The 21,969-nt window shown below is 45.1% G+C and overlaps 2 protein-coding genes across 2 annotated transcripts in view; both read left to right on the top strand.

The window, feature by feature from the left end:
- LOC132223332 (protein BEX2-like) overlaps positions 1–21,969 on the top strand; it is a 119,166-nt gene that overhangs the window by 89,233 nt on the left and 7,964 nt on the right. The gene's annotated exons all lie outside the window — the stretch shown is intronic.
- Positions 1,529–20,815, top strand: NXF3 (nuclear RNA export factor 3). The gene is given in 18 exon segments (XM_059678652.1): positions 1,529–1,607; positions 14,141–14,315; positions 14,537–14,690; positions 15,290–15,373; positions 15,468–15,572; positions 15,696–15,799; positions 15,925–16,104; positions 17,445–17,481; positions 17,820–17,888; positions 17,974–18,029; positions 18,145–18,252; positions 18,371–18,429; positions 18,534–18,649; positions 18,745–18,787; positions 19,267–19,339; positions 19,883–20,065; positions 20,435–20,495; positions 20,606–20,815. Coding segments are annotated over 18 exon segments (1,740 nt in total). The 3' UTR covers positions 20,660–20,815.

Raw genomic sequence — 21,969 nt, 5'->3', positions numbered from 1 at the left:
TATGATGCTTTTATATTCTTTGGTTTGGAAATAAATTCATGGTTTTATAAATAAAGGTTTTTATGGGGAAAAGAAGAACATAAGCACACTTTATTTTACAGTGTTTCTGTGTGTGTGTGTGTGTGTGTGTGTGTGTGTGTTATCTGTATGTTTCTATACCTCAATCTTCTTCACAACAATTTATCCACACACTTACTCTTGCAGCTTTCTATTCAGTTCACTTACAGGCTGGACTTCCAGCCCTAGCACTTGAAGATGCCAGGATGGACATAAATAAAGAAGGATCATTGTCAGCATGTAGAAAAGTCCCTCTAAACTCCCTACAGTTTACCAAGCCCCTAGCTGAGACTTTCACACCTACAATTCTGACTCTGATGTCTAGATGACATCTTTCTATTTCCTAAGGATATTGTTCCTAATGAAAAGGCAGAATTTTAAGAAACAGAAACAAATATTTTCTTCAAGCAGATTACAAAACAGTAAGTACTCTGTGATCTCCACTCTCTTTGAAAAAGTCATCCTATATAATAAAGAGGTAATATGCAAATTAACCCTCACACCCTCACAAGATGGCTGCCTACGACCAGGCTGGCAGGGGGGTTAGTGAGGGATGACCAAACGAATGAACAGCAGGCTGCATGGGGTGACCAGGTTGGTGGGGGGGCCGTGAGGGGTGACCAGGCCAGCAGGGGGGAGAGTTGGGGGTGACCAGGCTGGTGGGGGTGTGTGTTAGGGGCAACCAGGCTGGCAGAGGGGGGATAATTGAGGGTGACCAGGCCAGCAGGGTGGGGCAGTAAGAGGTGACCAGGCTGGTGGGGGGGGCAGTGAGGGGCAACTAGGCCAGTGGGGGAGCAGTAAGGGGTGACCAGTCCAGCGGGGGTGGGGCAGTTAGGAGCAACCAGGCTGGCAGGGAGGTGGCAGTTGGGGGCGACCTGGTCAGCAGTGGGGGCCAGTTAGGGGTGACCAGGCTGGCGGGGGGGGGTAGTTAGGGGCGAGTAGGCTGTCAGGTAAGGGCAGTTAGAAGCTACTAGGCAGGCAGGTAGGTGAGCAATTAGGAGCCAGCAGTCCAGGATTGTGAGAGGGATGTTCAACTGCTGGTTTAGGCCCGATCCCACAGGAGTTGGCAGTCTGACATCCCCCAAGGAGTCCTGGATTGGAGAGGGTGCAGGCCGGGCTGAGGGGACCCCACCTCACCCCTGTGCAAGAATTTCATGCACCAGGCCTCTAGTCCTATCTAATAATAGAGAAACATGGTAATTAGCTGTAACTTCGCTACCCTTCCCATTGGCTAATCAGCGAGATATGCAAATTAACTGCCAGCCAAGATGGCAGCCGGCAGCCAGGCAGCTGAAGCGAACATGAGGCTTGCTTGCTCCAGTGACAGAGGAAGCCAACGTTCCCCACCTGCTGCAGCCCAGCTCTGAGCTCCTGAAGCAACAGCTCCAAAAGATACAATGTTTCAATTATAGAAGCTAAAAGATGACAGTTAATTTGCATATACCAGTTGCGAGGGAAGACTGAGGACAACATGGAGGCCAAGCGGTACAGAAGGGAGCTAAGTAGAGGCCTCAAGGATAGAAACGGAGCCAAGGCTGCGGAGGTGGGAGGTGGGCGGGAGGTGGGAGGGCAAGCCCAGCCACAGCGGCTGCTAGCTGGAGGGGCAGCAGCTTGGAAGGGAAGGGGCAGCGCCTGGGAACGGGGAGGTGAAACCCACCACAGCACCTGGGAGCGGGAGGGGAAACCCAGCAGGAGTGGCTGGGAGCAGGAGGGGAAACCCAGCAGGAGTGGCTGGGAGCAGGAGGGGAAACCCAGCCGCAGCGGCTCAGAGTGGGAGCGAAGCCCACCTCAGTGGGTTTTGCTCCCCTCTCTGCTTCGCTCCAGCTGCTGGAAGCCCTATTCTTGCAGGAATCTTCCTGCAATGGGCCTCTAGTCCTATATAATAAAGAGGTAATGTGCAAATTGACCATCACTCCAACACACAAAAATGGCTGCCCCCATGTGGCCAAAGATGGCCACCCCCATGTGGACACAAGATGGCTGTCACAAGACAGCCAGCAGGGGAGGGCAGTTGTGGGTGATCAGGTCAGCAGGGGAGGGCAGTTGGGGGTGACCAGGCCTGCAGGGGAGGACAGTTGGGGGTTACCAGGCCAGCTGGGGAGGGCAATTAGGGACAATCGGGCTGGCAGGGGAGCTGTTAGGCATTGATCAGTCTGGCAGGGGAGTGGCTAGGGGGTGATCAGGCTGGCAGGAAGAAGCGGTTAGGGGCAATCAGGCAGGCAGGCAGGTGAGTGGTTGGGAGCCAGCAGTCCTGGAGTGTGAGAGGGATGCCAGATTGGAGAGGGTGCAAGCTGGGCTGAGGGACACCCTCATGCATGAATTTCATGCACCGGGCCTCTAGTATGTATATAAAAAGACTGAGGAAAGATACTTAGCTTCACTTCCTACTTACCCTGCATGTACATTTCAATTTATTAATGTGCATTGGTCTACTTTATGCTGGGAACTGTCAACCAATTTCTTATCTGCTTCCCATTCTCCCTCTCTGGATATGTAGACCTGCATAACTAGAAATATCCACGGAGAGCATGACCTCAAACAAAGCAAAATTAGATCAAACATGATGGTGAGTCCTGGAAGCCCAGCATTGAAACAAGAAATGCAACAGAGTGGGAAATGTTTCTACCTTGGGAAACAGAGGCAACATGTACCCAAGCATTTGTCCTATTGCATAGCATACTCCTGGACTGGATGTCTTCACGGGTGAATTTTAGCAAATATTTCAAAAAAAAGAAAACTAACATTTATCTTTCTCAAACTATTTCAAAAAATTCAAAAGGAGGGATGTTCATTTTATGAGGCCAGCATTATCCTAATTCCAAAACTAAGTAAAGACACTACAAGGAAAGAAAATTATATGCCAATATCCCTGGTGAGCATAGATGCTAAAATTCTCAGCAAAGTATTAGCAAACTGGATCCAGCTATACATTAAAAAGATCATACACCATCATCAAGTGGGATTTATTCCAGGGATGCAGATGTAGTACAATATCCATAAATCAATAAGCTTGATATATCGCATAAACAAAATGAAGGATAAAGACAATATGATCAGCTCGGCCAGCATTGCTCAGTGGCTTTGCGTCGACCTATGAACCAGGAGGTCACAGTTCCATTCCAGGGCACATGCCCAGATTGTGGGCTTGATCCCCAGTAGGGGGCATGCAGGAGGCAGCTGATCAATGATTCTCTCTCATCATTGATGTTTCTATCTCTCTCTCCCTCTCCTTTCCTCTCTGAAATCAATAAAAATATGTTTTTAAAAAAATGATCATATCAGTAGATGCAGAAAAAAATTGATAAAATCCAGCATCCATTTATGATAAAACCGCTCAGCAAAGTGGGAATAGAGGCGATATACCTCAATATAATAAAGGCCATATATTAAAACCTACAGCCAACATCATAGTCAATGGGAAAAATCTACAAGTGTTTCCCTTAAGATCAGGAACAAGTCAGAGATGTCCAGTTTCACCACTCTTATTCAATATAGTACTGGAAGTCATAACCACAGCAATCAGACAAGAAGAAATAAAAGGCATCCAAATTGGAACGGAAGAAGTAAAACTGTCTTAATTGCAGATGACATGATACTGTATACAGACAGTCCTTGGGTTACGTCGGACTCGACGTACGTCGTTTTGTGGTTATGTTGCCATCTCTCATTTATTTATATAAAAAAAGTTTCATTATTTTGACGTATGTATAATGTGCTTTGGGTTTTTATTATTTATTTACCACAAGTAAAGGTCAGGAATTGTTATCTTTCTTTTAATTTTTTTTTTACTGTTTCACTTCATTACTGCTGTGTATGTGCTCTATGTGAGTGAAGTAGGTGCTTGTATAGGTGGGTTCTGACTTATGGTGAAAATCGTGTTATGCTGCACCTTAGGAACGGATCTCCGATGTAATCCGAGGACCTACTGTATAAAGAACCCTAAAGATTCCACCAAAAAACTACTGGTACTGATAAATGAATTCAGTAAAGTTGCCAGATACAAAATAAATATCCAGAAATTAGTTGAATTTTTATATACTAATAATGAGCTATCAGAAAGGAAAATTAAGAAAACAATCCCATTCACAATTGCTTCAAAAATAATAACATATCTAAGAATAAATTTAACCAATGATGTAGAAGACCTGTACTCAGAAAATTATAAGATACTGCGGAAAGAAATAGAAGAAAATACAAATAAGTGAAAGCAATGGAGGAATCATGTTACTTGATATTAAAATATACTACAAGGCATAATAATCAAAACCACATGGTGCTGGCATAAAAACAGACATACAGATAAATGGAACTGAACAGAGATCCAAGAAATAAACCAACCCCTTTATAGTCTATTAATATTTGACGAAGAAGGCAAAGCATACATTGAGGTAAAGATAGTTTATTCAATAAATGACTTTGGGAATATTGGTCAGATATGTTTAAAAAAAATAGAGCACTATCTTATACCATACACTAGAATAAACTCAAAATGGATTAAAGGCGTTTATTTAGACTCTAAACCATAAAAATCCTAGAAGAAAATGTTGGTAGTAAAATCTTGGACATTTCTGAAAGCAATATTTTTTTCTGATATATCTCCTCAGGCAAGGGAAATGAGAAAAAATAAAAAAGGGACTACATCAAAGTAAAAAGGTTATGCATAGTAAAGAAAACCATCAACAAAATGAGAATACTACCCACTGAATGGAGAATATATTCACCGATACATCTGATAAGGGTTTAATATCCAAAATTTTTTTTTTTTGCTTAAAGTATTACAAAGGGTATTACATATGTATCCATTTTATCCCCCCGCCCTACACAGTCCCCTAGCCTCCCCTACCCCCCAGTGTCTTATGTCCATTGGTTATGCTTATATGCATGCATACAAGTCCTTTAGTTGATCTCTTACCCCCCTACCTCCTGCCCCCCAACCCTCCCCGGCCTTCCCGCTGCAGTTTGACAATCTGTTTGAGGCAGCTCTGCCTCTGTATCTATTATTGTTCAAAAGTTTATAATGGTCTCTATTGTCCATGAATGAGTGAGATCATGTGGTATTTTTCCTTTATTGACTGGCTTATTTCACTTAGCATAATGCTCTCCAGTTCCATCCATGACGTTGCAAATGGTAAGAGTTCCTTCCTTTTTACAGCAGCATAGTATTCCATCGTGTAGATGTACCACAGTTTTCTAATCCATTCATCTACTGGATATCCAAAATTTATAAAGAACTTATACCAGTCTGCATTCCCACCAGCAGTGCACGCGGGTTCCTTTTTCTCTGCATCCTCACCAGCACTTGTCATTTGTTGATGATAGCCATTCTGACAGATGTGCGATGGCACCGCATTGTTGTTTTGATTTGTACCTCTCAGATGATTAGTGACTTTGAGCATGTTTTCATTTGTCTCTTAGCCTTCCTTATGTCCTCTTTCGAAAAGTATCTACTTAGGTCCATTGCCCATTTTTTGATTGGGTTGTTTATCTTTCTTTTGTTAAATTGTATGAGTTCCCTGTAAATGTTGGAGATTAAACCCTTATTGGTGATAACATTGGTAATTTATTCTCCCATGCAGTGGGCTTTCTTGTTGTTTTGTTGATGGTTTCTTTTGCTGTACAGAAGCTTTTTATTTCGATGTAGTCCCATTTGTTTATTTTCTCTTTAGCTTCCATTGCCCTAGGAGCTGTATCAGTGAAGATATTGCTTCGGCATATGTCTGAGATTTTGCTGCCTGTGGATTCCTCTAAGATTTTTATGGTTTCTTGTCTTATGTTTAAGTCCTTTATTCATTTTGTGTTTATTTTTGTGTTTGGTGTAAGTTGGTGGTCTAGTTTCATTTTTTTTTGTATGTATCTGTCCAATGTTCCCAACACCATTTATTGAAGAGACTGTCTTGACTCCATTGTATGTTCCTGCCTCCTTTGTCAAATATTAATTTAGCATAGTGGTTTGGGTCAATTTCTGGGTTCTCGATTCTATTCCATTGGTCTATATGTCTGTTCTTGTGCCAGTACCAGGCAGTTTTGAGAACAGTGGCTTTGTAATACAGCTTGATATCTGGTATTGAGATTCCTCCTACTTTGTTCTTCTTTCTCAGGATTGCTGCAGCTATTCGGGGTCTTTTTTTATTCCAGATGAATTCTTGGAGAGTTTGTTCTAGGTCTTTGAAATGTGCTATGGGTATTTTAATAGGGAGTGCATTGAATCTATAGATTGCTTTGGGTAGTATGGACATTTTAATTTCATTGATTCTACCAATCCATGAACATGGTATCTTCTTCCATTTGTTTATGTCTTCCTCTATCTCTTTTTTCAGTGTCCTATAGTTTTCTGAGTACAGGTCTTTTACCTCCTTAGTTAAGTTTATTCCTAGCACCCTAACCGGTTTGGCTTAGTGGATAGAATGTTGGCCTGCTGACTGAAAGGTCCCAGGTTCTATTCCAGTCAAGGGCATGTACCTTGGTTTTGGGCACATCCCCAGTAGGAGGTGTGCAGGAGGCAGCCGATCGATGTTTCTAACTCTCTATCCCTCTCCCTTCCTCTCTGTAAAAAATCAATAAAATATATATTTTTTAAAAGTTTATTCCTAGGTATCTTAATTTTTTGGTGCAATGGTAAATGGGATTTTTTAAAAAATATATTTTTACAGAGAGGAAGAGAGAAACATTGATGAGAGACAAACATTGATCAGCTGCCTCCTGCACACCCCCTACTGGGAATGTGCCCTCAACCAAGGTACATGCCCTTGACCGGAATCGAACCTGGGACCTTTCAGTCCGCAGGCTGACGCTCTATCCACTGAGACAATCTGGTTAGGGCTGGGATTGTTTTTTAATCTCTTTTTCTGTAAGTTCACTATTGGTGTATAAAAATTCCATAGATTTTGTGTTGTTAATTTTGTATCCTGCTACATTACCAAATTCATTTATTAAGTCTAATAATTTTTTGATGGAGTCTTTAGGGTTTTCTGTGTACAGTATCATGTCATATGCAAATAATGACAGTTTTATGTCTTCTTTTCCAATTTGGATACCTTGTATTTCTTCTTGTCTAATTGCTATGGCTAGCACTTTCAGTATTATATCGAACAGGAGTGGTAAGAGTGGGCATCGCTATCTTTTTCCTGTTCTTAGGTGGAATGATTTTAGTTTTTGCCCATTGAGTATGATGTTGGCTGTAGGTTTGTCATATAAGGCTTTTATTATGTTGAGGTATGACCTCTCTATTCCCATTTTGCTGAGGGTTTTTTATCAAGAAAGGGTGTTGGATTTTGTCAAATGTTTTTTTCTGCATCAATTTATATGACTATGTGATTTTTATCTCTCAATTTGTTTATGTGATGTATCACGTTTATTGATTTGTGGATATTGCACCATCCTTGCATCCCCGGGATAAATCCTACTTGGTCATGGTGTATGATCTTTCTGATGTACTGCATGATCCAATTTGCTAGAATTTTGTTGAGGATTTTGGCATCTATGTTCATGAGGGATAGTGGCTTGTAATTCTCTTTCAGGAGTTTCCTCAAAAAAACTAAACATGGAACTCCGATTTGACCCAGTGATCCCACTTCTAGGAATATATCCCAAGAAACTAGAAACACCAATCAGAAAGGATACATGCACCCCTATGTTCATAGCACAATTTACCATAGCTAAGATATGGAAACAGCCTAAGTGCCCATCAGGAGATGAGTGAATTAAAAAACTGTGGTACATGTACTAATGGAATACTATGCTGCTGTACAAAAGAAGGAATTCTTACCATTTGCAACAGCATGGATGGAACTGGAGAGCATTATGCTAAGCCAAATAAGCCAGTAAGAGAAAGATAAATATCACATGATCTCACTCATTTGTGGAATATAATGAACAACATAAACTGATGAACAAAAACAGATCCAGACACAGAGAAGCATCGATCAGTCCATCAAACCTCAGAGGGAAGGTAGGGGAGGGTGGGGGTAAGGGGGAGATATCAACCAAAGGACTCGTATGCATGCATATAAGCCTAACCAATGGACACAGACACCAGGGGGGTGAGGGCATGAATGGGAGTGGGGTGGGAGGGCAATGGGGGGATAAGGACACATATGTAATACCTTATCAATGAAGAAAAAAAAGAACTTATAAAACTCAACACCAAAAAACAAACAATCCAGTTAAAAATGGGCAAAGGACCTGAATAGACACTTCTCCAAAGAGGATGTACAGATGGCCAATAGAAATATGAAAAGGTGTTCATCATCAGTAATCATCAGAGAAAAACAAATTAAAACCACAGTGAGATATCACCCCACACCTGTCAGAATCAATGTATCAACAAGCAACAAAGACAAAAGGGAGCCCTTGTGCACTATTGGTGGGAATGCAAATTGGTGCAGCCACTGTGAAAAACAGTATGAATGTTCTTTAAAAATTTTAATTGGAATTGCCATATGATGTAGTGATTCCATTTCTGAGAACTTATCTGAAAAAAACTGAAACACTAATTCAAAAGAATATATGCACCCATATGTTCTTAGCAGCATTATTTACAACTAGGGGCCCGGTGCACGAAATTCGTGCACTGGGTGTGTGTGGGGAGGGGAGTGTCCCTTAGTCCAGCCTGCCCCCTCTCACATACTGGGAGCCCTCAGGCGTTGACCCCCAGACCCCTCCGATTGCTGGCTCTGCCCCTTGCCCAGGCCTGATGCCTCAGCCAGAGGCGTAGACCCCCATCACCCTCTGATCACCTGATCGGCCCCTTGCCCAGGCCTGACGCCTCCACCAGAGGTGTCAGGCTTGGACAGGGGACCCCCACCTCCCCCCGATCACTGGCTCTGGCCCCCGCCCAGGCCTGAGGCCTCTGGCCCAGGAATCATGCCTGGGCAGGGGACCCCCATCTCCCTCTGATCGCTTGCTCCACCCCCCGCCCAAGCCTGACGCCTCTGACCCAGGCTTCAGGCCTGGGCAAGGGGACCATCATATCCCCCCAATCCCCGGCTGCGCCCCCCGCCCAGGCCTGATGCCTCGGCCAGAGGAGTTGACCCTTATCACCCTCCGATCACCAATCACCGGATCGGCCCCTTGACCAGGCCTGAGGCCTCCGGCAGAGGTGTCAGGCCTGGGAAGGGGACCCCCAGCTCCCCGCGGTTGCAGGCTCCGCCCCTGCCCCTGCAGGATGCCTCTGGCTGAGGCGTCTGGCTCGGGCAGCGGGGACCCGCAGCTGCAGCGGCCCCGCGATCGTGGGCTCCGCTTTAGGCCCAGGCAAGGGACCCCTAGCTCCCGGGACTGCCAGCCTCGACCATGCCCAGCTCCCATCGCTGGCTCCACCCCTACTTCCTGCGATCACTGGCCAGGGCGGCAAAGGCGCCTGATTCTCTGATCATGGCTGGGGGGCAGGGCAAAGGCGGCCCCAGGGCCGCCTTTGCCCTGCCCCCTAGCTCTTAGCTCCCCCCTGGGTTTCCGATCACTGTCAGTGGCAGGGGGCTTCTTCCTGCTTTCCCTTTCGCCTCTCTGCATTGTGCCTACATATGCAAATTAACCGCCATCTTGTTGGCAGTTAACTGCCAATCTTAGTTGGCAGTTAATTTGCATATAGCCCTGATTAGCCAATGAAAAGGGTATCGTCGTACTCCAATTACCATGTTTCTCTTTTATTAGATAGGATAGCCAAGAATTGGACATAGCCCAAGTGCCCATTAGTAGATGAGTGTATAAAAAAATCATGATACATTTACACAATGGAATACTACTTCGCCATAAAAAAGAGGGCAATCTTAACCCATTGTGAGAGTATGGATGGTCCTGAAGAGCATTATGCTAAGTGAAATAAGCCAGTCAGAGACAGACACATTTCATATGATTTCACTCATTTGGAATTTAACGAACAAAATGAACTAACAAGCAAAATCAAGTTAGACTCATAGAGAGCAGGCTGACAACGGTCTGGGGTGGATGGATATAACACAAAAGAAAAAAAAAGAGAAAAAATTTCATGCACCCTGACAACAGTTTGGTTATTATGGGGGGTGGTGGTTGGGGGGGGGATTAAGGAAGGTATAGGGGATAAATGGCAATATTCAGAAACTTGACTTGGGGTGGTGAACCTGAAACCTGTATAATTTTGTTAATCATTGCCACCCCAATAAATTCAATAAAAATGAATAAAAAAGAGCAAATGCAATGTAGCAAGTACAGAGCCTGGCCAATAGCTTGCACTAAAATTCTCTGGGTTTGCAGAATGAGGGATCACAGTGTAGGCAACTGACACAGAGCTTAGCATGCAGAGTTCCTTGTGTTTGTAGCTACTAACAGCTGGGTCCCAGGCCTCCTGACTCTATTTGGCCTTCTCTGCAGGTGGTGTTCATTTGGAAACAATATACTTATTGGCAGTTTGTAGCAAGCTCAGGAACTATAAGAATCGTATTAAGTATCCTCTAGCCCCCAGAGCTTTCACTATGCCTTTAAGAAAGAGACTTCCTGTAAGGACTCCATTTTGTCTGTCCCTGAGGAAGTTGTTTGGGACCAGCTCTTGTCTTCCTCAGCAGCCCAAGTTGATCTTCAAACCTCCAGCTCCAGACCTCACAGATTCTTTTCACAAGAAACCTGTGGAGACATTGGTGACAGATTATTGCCTTCAGGCAATGGTATGGGTGAGTTGACAAGCATGAGGCCTTGGCCTTAGATTCCCACAGGGCTAGAGGAGTTCTGGGTCCCCTCCCCCACTCCAATCGATAAGACACCTAGGCAACCTCCATTTTAAAAGAGGAGTGGTAAGGACAAGCCCAAACTATTTCCCTTCCTCTTGAGGAAATGGGCCAAGTGGTCCCTGCCACACTCATACTGGTTCCATATGGAAAACTTCCCCTCCTTTGGATGTGGCTGAGGTGTTTTTTATTTTTCCTTTCTTAAAGGGAAAGACCTGAGTTGTGCAGTCCAGGGGTTGGAGAGTAGAGAGGGTCACTTAGGTTGGGGGCTATAAATTAACATTATTTGGATGCATACCAGAGGTGGGGAAGGGGCAGAGAACCCACCAGTACCCTTGATTCTTTACATTAAGTACTCAGGGTAGATTGTATTACTCCCATAGAAGCTTCTTGAGGCTTCCTTTATGGCCCAGCATATGGCCTATTCTGGAATGTTCCCTGTGTGGTTGTTATGTGCATTGGTCTATGTTTCCATGTAACTGAATATTTGCCAGTCATTTTATATGCCACCCAATGAGATGTGTTAAAATTTCTCACTGTTGCCCTGGCCAGTGTGGCTCAGTTGGTTGAACATTGTCCCATGCAACAAAAGGTTACCAGCTCAATTCCTGGTCAGGGCACATGCCCAGGTTGTGGGCTCAATCCTCAGTAGGATCATTCAGGAGGCAGCTGATTGATGTTTCCCTCTCATGTAGATGTTTTTCTCTCCCTCTCTTCCTCTCTCTCTAAAAATCAGTAAATAAATATACATATTTTTAATTTCCCACTGTAACTGTGGATTTGTCCATTATTCCAGTCACTTTTTGCTTTGCATATTTTGGCTCTGAAACATGCATACAAATTTAGAATTTTTTATTCATATCTTCCTATTGCATGAAACCCTTTACCCTAATGAAATCTCCTTCTTTCCTCTAGTAATGTTTTTTCTTTAGATTACATGTTGTCTTTTATCAATATGTTTAAACCAGCTTTGAGTAGATTCATATGTAAATGGTATACTTTTGCCACTACTTTTATTTCAGATTTTCTAGATCATTAACATTTTGCATGTATCTCTTTTAAAGAGTATTTGTTGGAATGTTTCTTACCCATTCCAATAATATTTGTATTTGGAATATTTAGTCAGAAACTGTTAAGGTCACACAATGAAATTACCTTAGAACACTTTGATTTCATTTAGTGTTCTCCCAATTTATTGTCATGCATTTCAATTCTCTACATATTTAACCCCCAGAATAAATTATTATCATTGTGTTATAGAATCAATATTCTTTTAGATTTGCCTACATAGTGACAAATATCATTAGTCTTTCTTTTTTTTAAAAAAATATTTTATTGATTTTTTGACAGAGAGGAAGGGAGAGGGATAGAGAGTTAGAAACATCAATGAGAGAGAAACATGGATCAGCTGCTTCCTGCACACCCCCTACTGGGGATGTGCCCACAACCAAGGTACATGCCCTTGACCGGAATTGAACCTGGGACCCTTGAGTCTGCAGGCCAACACTCTATCCACTGAGCCAAATCGGTTAGGGCTCATTAGTCTTTCTTTCCTGCATTTATGTGCCCCCATCTGGGATCATATTTCTTCTGCCTGGAGAAGAATCTTTAATATTTCTTTTAGTTTCAGTCTTCTGGTCACAAATGTTCTCAGTATTTTCTATGTTAACATCACTATGAAATGCATATCTTTTCTTCAGGAATGTTTTTCCTTAAAGCATACTCTTTCCTCTATGAATATTGTTATATGGACTTGATATTATATTACTTTTGGAAACTTCACAACCAAGACCTTTTCAAATACCACTTCTGCACTATTTCCTCTTCTTTTTACCAGACTCAAATTAAACATGGGTTAGATATATTCACTACATCTTCTTTAATTCCTTCCCCTTCTCACTAACTTTTTATTAATCCTCACCTGGGGACATGCTTAGAGAGAGGGGAAGGGAGAGAGATAGAGAGAAACACTGCTTGGTTGCCTTCCACAGGTGCCCTAACTGGGGACTGAACCTGCAACCCAGGTATGTGTCCTGACCTGGAATTGAACCTGCGACCATTAGGTGCACAGGACAGTGCTCAACCAACTGAGCAACTACACCTAAGGCACTCCCCTTCTCTTGCAGTGTTATCCATATTCATTCTAGATTTTTCATCAGACCTCTCTTTCATTATTCTAATTGCTTTTTCAGATGGGAACTTACCTTTGACCCTTGAACCATAACACCAAACTTTCAGGGTAGTTTTTATTATGCCCCTAGAACAGAGGAAGGAAGTGAGAGTCACAAATGATAACTTGTCCCAGGGTCACCTAGCCTGAAAAAGGCACTAACAGGGACTAACATCACAGATTAAACTCAACACCCAAATCCTCTCCTCTTTGCTTTTCTTCTTGGTTGTGAATAGTCGCTACCTCTCATCTCCCAGGAAGTGGAACCACAGTGAAGTCCTTCAACATTTTTAGCACTGTGATGTATTTCATTTTAGACTAGAGGCCCAGTGCACGAATTCATGCATGGGTAGGATCTGGCCAGCCTGGCCCAAATCAGCGGATAGAGGCTGGGCCTGTCAGATGGCGAGAGGTTGGCTGGCCAGCCCTGCCAATTGGGGCTCGATCAGGGCTGGGCGGGCTGGGGGGAGGGGCCACGGGTGATTGGCTGGTGGGCCCCACCCCAGATTGGGGTGGGAGGCTGATTGGGTGCGGGGCTGGCCATGGAGAAGGGCTGTGGGTGGTGGGCCAGTCCGCCCGCCCCAGAATGGGGCTGGGGGAGGGGCTGGGAGAGGTTGGCTGACAAGCCCCACCCCCAATTGGTGTAGGGGGGTGATCGGGGGTGGAGCTGGCTGGGGGCGGGGCCGTGGGCCGATGGGGATGGTGGGGGCCCATTGGGGGTGGGGTCAGCCGGGGGAGGGGCTTAGGAGGTTGGCTGGCTGGCACTGCCCCCTATTGGGGTAAGGGGGAATCATGGGCGGGGACGGCTGGGGGGAGGGGCTGTGGGCTGATCAGGGTGGTGGGGGTCCATTGGGGGCAGGGACAACTAGGGGGAGTGGCTGCAAGAGGTTGGCCAGCTGGCCCCACCCCCTATTAGGATAGGGGGGCACTTAGGGGAGGTGTTGGCTGGGGGGAGGGGCTGCAGGCTGATCAGGGGCAGGGCCAGCTGGGGGGTGGGGCCACGGAAGATTGGCCAGCTGGCCCCACCCCTGATCGGGTTTTCGCTGATCGCAGTGGGCATCATAGCGACCTGTCATTCCGGTCCTTACAGCATTCCAGTCGCTGGCTTTTTATATATACTAGTATAGATTATAAGAATCAGTAATATTTCTCCATTAGCTATGATATCTCCCCAGGGCATTTTCTAGTATTGAGACCATTGATGTGTTGTTCTCAATTTCAGGGCACAATCCAGAAGGTGACACCACAGAAAGAAGACCAAGACGTTGGGGTATTTACCGAAGGAGATATAACAATGTGTCTGAACAAGTAAGTTCTGGCATTCATCCTTCATCCCACGAGCAACAAGATGGAGATTCAGCAACAAGTGATGCTCACATGGACACCCGAGTAAGATAGTAAGTGACCAGGTAGCATGGCTAAAATGCACCGCCAATGAAATACATAACCTTGGAGTTAAATATGTCATTCTTCTCTCCAACCAGGAAGAATGAGGAATGATAAGATCAAGTTAATCATTGAGAAAACTTTATTTTAGTGCAGTATTAATGGGGGTGAACATGTATAGAAGACTTCCTGAGCATATATGGACTACTTCTTTCTCTCCACTGCTCCACAGTGCTCCCTATGCCATTCCACACTGTCATTGGAGAGGCAATTTTCAGGAACGAGTCCAAACCCATATTAACAAAGAAAGAGAGCAAAAACCTCCAGAGACAAAAATGGAGGAGAAGAAGCAGGATGAGACTTCAGGAAGCTGGTTCAAGATCACAGTGAGTGTCCTAGAAAAGTGGAACTAATATGTAGAATGTGTTGGACTTGTGTAGAAATGCTAGATACCTTTCTGGGGCAGAGAAGTTGGCAATGTGTCCTTTTATTAGTAGGAGTTAACATCCTGGGTCATGTAAAGGCAGACTCAGAGAAGCAATATAAAGAAAACAGACTGATTGCAAGGAAGATGAGACAGGTAGTCTAAAAGCAAAGGAGGAAGCTACTTGCCAAGGAGCTGGAGCAACTCCATACCTGAAGGCACAGTTTAGTCCAAGCTGAATGCGGTAGAATGTTGAGTCCCTGGGGTCCTTGTGAGAGGTGCAGGCTAAGTCTGCCTTAGGTAGGATCTCTTAGAACTTTATAAAAGGAAGTACATGTTAAACATTTTAAGTTGATTATTTGAGGAAAACTATTTGAATGGAAAGAATGGTATTTAGGGAATTCATGTCTGGTACAAAAGTTAGCAATAATGGATACTAGCCTATCCTAAACAATTGTTTTAAAGGCTGAAAAACAAATCTGAAAAGAAAACCTGGTTGGATTTATTCATAACCTTAGATCCCATTATGTCAATCTCTCCTATTTTTTCTTTGGCTCTTAGATTCCATTCGGCATAAAATATGATGAGAAGTGGCTGCTGAATTTGATTCAGAAGCAATGCAGCGTCCCCTTTACTCCAGTCGAAGTAAGAGAGGACAATAAAATGGATGAGAAGTAACAGGGCAGATGAGCAGTGGCTCTGGTCTCATATTCTGTTTCTCTTGTCACTATCCCTATAGTTTCACTATGAGAAAATGCAGGCCCACTTCTTTGTTGAGAATGCCAGTATTGCCTTTGCATTGAAGAATGTTGGTGGCAAGATTTGTGATAAGAATAATGAGAAGGTAAGTATCAAAGGTATGACTAGGACTGGCCAGGGGCAAGAGAGCAGGACAGGGGCAAGGTCTGCTTAATCCAAAGGCTCAGATTTCCTGGTGCTTACCCAGCCCCTCTTGTATTCTCTGCAGATATCTATCTTTGTCATCCCCTCTAATGCACCCCAGGCTGTGCAGAAGGAGCTGAAGTCAGAAAAGGAGGATCAGATAAAGGTAATGCAGACTCCAGATCAGTTGTGCATCCATATCCAGACCCAATTCTTCTACCCCACATATTGTCCCCCTTCACTACCTCAGAGTCAGAGCCACTGAACCCCATGGGGTGATGACAAGGGGCAGTGAAGTGGATTTGTTAGAAAAGAAAAGGACTGGGGCTACAGGCATCTTGGCTCTCTTTCTCTGGTCTATGTGGTTCCTCCCCATAATCACAGGTGAAGTCAGCAGAGGAATTGGACCAGGGCAAAGGGCTGGAGCCAGAAGACATGAGTGCAAAAAGAAACCCCATATGCACCACCTTATCAGATAATTCAACCAACGGAAGGTTAGTTGTACCCTCTTTTACCCCTGGTGAGCCTGACCTACCCTTGATAGTATACGTTTGCAGAGGCAGCAAACAGGTCTTCTGGGAGTATCATAGGCCCTCCACTCTCTTTTCTGTGTCCTTCACCTGTGCTTAGAGGGATCCTTTCCTTCCTCTGATCTGCTCACCTGTTCTCCTGTTCTGGGGTCAGTTTCCTGACTCTGCACCCAAACTTATCCAGCATGCCCTCCTAAGATTGTACTCCAGGAAGCATGATATCCCCTCATCACCAGTACTAGGGGTGACCAGTCTTGAATCAGATGCTGGTGATCTGGAATGGGAAAGGTCCTCCAACATAGGTCCTCATGTTGAGACGGGTCTTCCTGTTCTGTGCTGAGAAGGGCTACCCTCCCCTGCCATGAGCGGAGCTCTCTTTCCTTTGATCCAAAAGGGTCTCTTCTCCAAACCCAGGCAGACATGGGAAGTTTACTGCCCCATGTTAAGGGCTGAAGTCCTGGGTGGCTGCTGTCATGACATTAGTTCCTCTGGAACAATGCCACCAGTTGGGCTTTCCTTGAGAAAAACCAGGTTTTCCTGAGTTATGGGGCCAGAAGTAAGCCACCACCAGTGAGCAGAGGGCCTCTGGAGGCAGCAGTGGAATGCAGAAGGCACAGAGAGTTGAGGAGACAGAAGGACAGTCCGCTCAGTGCCCCTCCCTCCACACATCACATCATCTGTCTGGTCCTTCAGTGGAGCTCTGGGTAACCTGACATGGATAGGATTGCTCAGAAAAGAAACCAACTAAGATAGGCACAGGTGCACAGGGGTCCATGAGAGAGAAGGCCGTGATTATAATAGGGACCACACATCCCCCCTCCCTAAGTTGAGCTGAGCCTGATCTTTTCTTTATTCCTTCTGGGGAAGGTCTCCCGATCCTGTGGTTGCTGCGTTTCCCATGCCCAGTTCAGACTCTCACAGGTGACAAAGGCTCAACCAATATCCCATGGGCCCCAAGTCCAACATGTGCAAGTTTTTCATTCCTAACTAGGATCCCAGGACCCAACAGTGGCAGGTGCAGGAAAAGTATGCAGCTCTAAATGCTGCTCTTTACGTCACTGGAGAAGGGAATCAGGGCATCTAGATGGGAGCTACCTAGCAGAATGGAGGCTTGGGGGTAGGGCAGGAGGAAGGGCGAGGGTTCTTCCTATGGATTAGTCCTTGGGGAAGGTTCCCAGGTCCCCGGAAGGCTGGGACACTAGAGTATAGCTGGGCTATATGTCTGGTGTAGGTTTGCTTGCTCCAACAAGGCAGGGCTGCTCTGCAGATTCAGTTATGTTTCTGTTTTGTCTTTATTTTGGCAGCTGCATCCTGGAATTGTTCCCCAAGTTTTTATGCCTGGTAAGTATTTCTCCATGACTGACTCCTTTAAGTAGCACAGACACTTCCCACAACCTGCTCTAAATGCCTTTATGTCTGGCTCAAGTTACATTTTTGGATCTGACCCTTAATCCTCATTAGTGGATTGACCCATGTTGGAATCTGACAAAGGCTCTGGACCTTCTTCACACAAGTTCTCTGCAGGCTCCAGGCCCCCCATGATGATGGTACAAGTGTAGTCTTGCTCATGGAATTTCCAAGGCTTTTTTGCACCTGACTTCTGACCCTCACCCTCACCTTTTCCCGATCATTCAGTACCACCTGCTGGTCTGCAAGGCTGATTCCTCTTCCTTCCCCAGGATGGTCAGGAGCCACCCCCACCAACTAATTTGGGGATTGAAGCCCACAAGAATGTACCATCCTGCAAGGTGAGGAGGGGGAATCAAGCAGGGTTTTAGGTGGTGAGTGAAGATGGGGCATCAGCTGTGGTCCCGAGCACTGTTGTGATTTCAGGGAAGTTTCTTTGGATCTGACCCACTGAAGAGTCTAGTCTTGCAATTTCTGAAGCAGTAAGTACTCCTGGAAACACCAGGAATGGGGAGGTCTGGGACTGCTATTTGGAACTCTCACATCGCATTTGGGGCCTGGTTAACAAAGCAGCTTGTCCCCTTTGCTCCACCACAGATATTACTCTATCTATGACTCTGGAGACCGGCACTGTCTTCTCTGTACTTATCATGACAAGGCCTGCTTCTCCCTGACCATTCCTTTCAACCCCAAGGACCCAGCCCAGTGAGTATCACAGCTCAAACTCTTTTTCTGGGGGGGTGTCTCCCCAGCAGAAACCAGTCAGTTCATGGAAGCACTCCCATGGCCAGACCTCCACATCCTATTCCTCTTTTTCTCCTAGAAGCAGCTTGTTTGAGTACTTCAAGGATAACAGGAATATGAAGAACCTCAAGGACCCCAGTGCGTGTGGGATGGGGAAGATTGGGCAGGGAAAGGGGGCATGAAGGGTCAGTCATAGGCCCCAGGGAGTGGCAACCCTGACCTCTGCTGTCCTTCCCTCACAGACCTGCGTTTTCAGCTGCTGAGACATACAAAACGTGACATTACATGCACACTCTGTGTGTTACCCAAAACTCAGCATGACCTGAGCTCCTTCGTGGTGGACATGTTGTTCCAGTCGGTGAGCACCTGCTTCCTCTCTCAGACAGGCCCAGAAAGATGCAGGTACGTGGGAGCTGTAGATGGTGACTGAACACCTGTGTTTCTCCCTTTCAGGAAAGGATGCTCTGCTTCTGTGTCAATGGGGTGTTCAAGGAAGGTGAGTGCCTATAGAGTTCTCTCCCCAGATGTCCACTGCTCCCTCCCCCTTGCTGGGCTCCCTCTCAGAACTCTCTCAGCTTCCTGTCAGCCCTGCAGTGGTTCAGTAGTTGGGAACACAGGTATGGGGTTTGATGGTTTTCATCCCAGATCCTGACTGTGAGAACTTGGGCCCATTACTTAACCTCTTATTTTCCTCATTTGTGAAATGGGACTAATAATACGTACCTCTTGGGTAGCTGAAAACAATGAATTAAATGAACTTGTGAGGTGGTTGTTCTAGGGCCTGGCACATAGTAGGGACCATGTTAGTGAGAAGAGATTGCTCCTATGGTTGCCCTCCTCATTCCCGACACTCTGAGTCCCAGTGAACAGTTGTCCCCTTGGGAATTAGTATGAAGTCCACCCTGACTGGGGTATTCTGTGTGAACATGTTAAATGTGTGCAACTCCAACATGGTATTGTTGTTTGTTGTTGAAGTGGAAGGAAGGTCTCAGGGTTCTGTGCGTGCCTTCACCCGGACCTTCATCACTACCCCTGCCAGCGATTCCAGGTGAGTGCTGTGCTCTGGGTGGGAACACGCAGCCCAACCTGGGCTCAGGGCTGTGGGGTGAGGCAGTGCATGTTCTCAGGGTTTTCTCCGTGCTGTGGGAAGCCAGCAGGTTGATCCAAGGAACAGTCCTGCAAAGGGGCTAAGAGTTTGGGCTCTGGAGTTAGAACACTGAAAGTGTTTCAGGTTTCTTTCAGGTTCTCTTCATGACGCCAACACTCACTAGATTTGTACCTGAGTGAAATCACATGACCCTCTCTGTGACCTATGTCTTCCTCTGAAAATGGGATTAGATTGTCTTCTCCCGTGGGCTGTTTCACTGAGTAAATGCAATGGGGTTAGGGGTATAAATCTATTGAAGCTGGTAGACAATCTCTCCAAGACTGGGGATGTGAGAGGGGCAGAACTACCAGGCAAGGAATCTGGGGAGCAGATACAGGTGGGTATGGGAGGAATCTAGTTGCTGAGTAGCAGTGGAAGCAGGATCATTGTTGAGGGTGTGGGGTTGTCCATCCATCAGTTGTCTGAGGGCCCATTTTTCTCCAGTCTATGCATCATGAATGATGAACTGTTTGTGAGGGACGCCATGCCCAACACGACTCAGCGTGTGCATTCCATAGAAGTGCCTACACCCACCACCAGCTCCATGACCACTCTTTCCCAGGAGCAGCAAGAAATGGTGCAGGTTTTCTCCACCAAATCTGGAATGAGCCTCCAGTTGTCTCAGAAGTGAGTGCTGGGTGTGCATGGGGATAGGAGGAAGCTGGGAGGAGCAGAGGAGTGAATAATAGAAACTTGCAGGTAATTTGCTTTGCTTGTTTATTTCACCTATTCCTCTGAACATTTATCTCTCATTGCATATAAGCAACACAGTTATTTTGAACAGGTATGTATTCCTTTATGAAATTCTTTATTTCTTGGACCTCATTCTTTTATTGACACATTTGGGCTTCAGGAATTTTTCCAACATAGAGCTTATTTCGCTGCATATGTAAATGTGGAGGCATATTTGTCACATAGTTTATGAAATAGCAGAGTGTTATCAGATTGTCTCCACTTTTGTCCCAATGGATGTCTCCTGCCCTTCTTCCACCCCAGGTGTCTTCATGATAATCACTGGGACTACACTAGAGCTGTACAGGTGCTCACTCTGTGCAAGGTGAGGTCTGGGAATTCAGGCCAAATGAGTGAAGAATGGATGGCCTGGGGATGAGACTCAGAGCTCCTGGCTGTACTAATCTCCCAACTAGCTCCCTTTACTTCCTCCAGGCCAAATACAAGCTCTCAGAGGAGGCCCTCCCACAAGCTGATCCTGGATCCTAAGAACACAGCCTCACCAAAAACCCCTTGGGTGTCATCATCTTCATCCTCATCATCTTTGTTATGTTTTTCCTCCAGTTTTACTATATTCCTGTTATTGAGCCAGGAGGTCTGGTTGGAGCTAGTAATTCAATGCTTAAGTGACACTCATCCACCCAAAGGGCTGGTTGTTTTGTGTATCTGTTCCTTCCAGGAACCCTAATTCTTTTCGTAATAAAGAATGACGTTGCATGTTATGTCCCTGCAAAATCATTCAAGTCAAAATCCATTCATTGGTTTATAGAGGAGGAAAGGGAAATTCAGAGATGGTCAGTGAGTACTTGGAGAACAATGTGGTAGAGACTCAAATCCTGGATCTCTTTACAACCCAGGCTGTGTATGTCCCCAAGGCCATGTGGCTTCTGAGGTAGTATGCTCTGTTACTCTGGCAGACCTGGGGGAGGTGGTCTGTTCCCCTAGTGTATTAGTCCAATATTTTTAGGCAGAAAACAGCATTACTTTCTTAGCTATACAAATCTATTCAAATTTAAAAACAATTCCCTTGGGGACAAACAGTATTAAAGAGCAGTAAAAACCTAAGAAGAAAAAATTGTCATCATTTATGACTGACATTGGAGTAATATCATTGATATGTAAAGAAATCAGTAGAGAAAAGGGGAACTGATATTAAAGCAGAATTGTTATTAAAAGCAGTAGAAATGCCCAAGAAATCTATGAAAAGCTATCCAACCATAATTACCTATTTAGCCAGAATTGTGAATCCTATATAATAAAGAGCTAATATGCTAATTACACCATCCAGGCAAGCTTCCGGATGAAGGCAGGGCTATGAGGGCCAGCTGAGGCTGCGAGGGCCAGCTGAGGCAGACGGGGCTGTGAGGGCTGAGCCCCTTGCATGAATTTCGTGCATTGGGCCTCTAGTATTGAAATAAAATGAAGATAAATTTTACTAAAAGAAAAAAGAAACCTAATAATCGTATTTTTAGAAAAATACGTGCACTATATTGCTGTATTAGTTTTTTAGGTCTTCTATAACAGTATCACAAAATGGATGGCTTAAAAAAACAGACATTGCACTGACCTGTGTGCTCAGTGGTTAGAGCATTGGCCCATACACCAAAGAGTTATGGGTTTGATTTCTGGTCAAGGGCACATATCTGGGTTACAGGTTCAATTCCCAGCCTCAGTCAGGGCCCCTGGGGGAGGCAACAAATCAATGTGTCTCTCTCATATTGATGATTTTCTTTCTCTCTCTTTCCATCTCTCTCTCTCCCCCTCTCCCTCTCCCTCTTTATCTCTTTCTTTCCTTCCCT

The sequence above is a fragment of the Myotis daubentonii genome, chromosome X (genome assembly GCF_963259705.1).
Source record: "Myotis daubentonii chromosome X, mMyoDau2.1, whole genome shotgun sequence".
In the NCBI taxonomy this organism is placed as follows: domain Eukaryota; kingdom Metazoa; phylum Chordata; class Mammalia; order Chiroptera; family Vespertilionidae; genus Myotis; species Myotis daubentonii.
The sequence above is the reverse complement of the archived record's forward strand: the minus strand, read 5'-3'. Positions and strand labels throughout refer to the sequence as shown.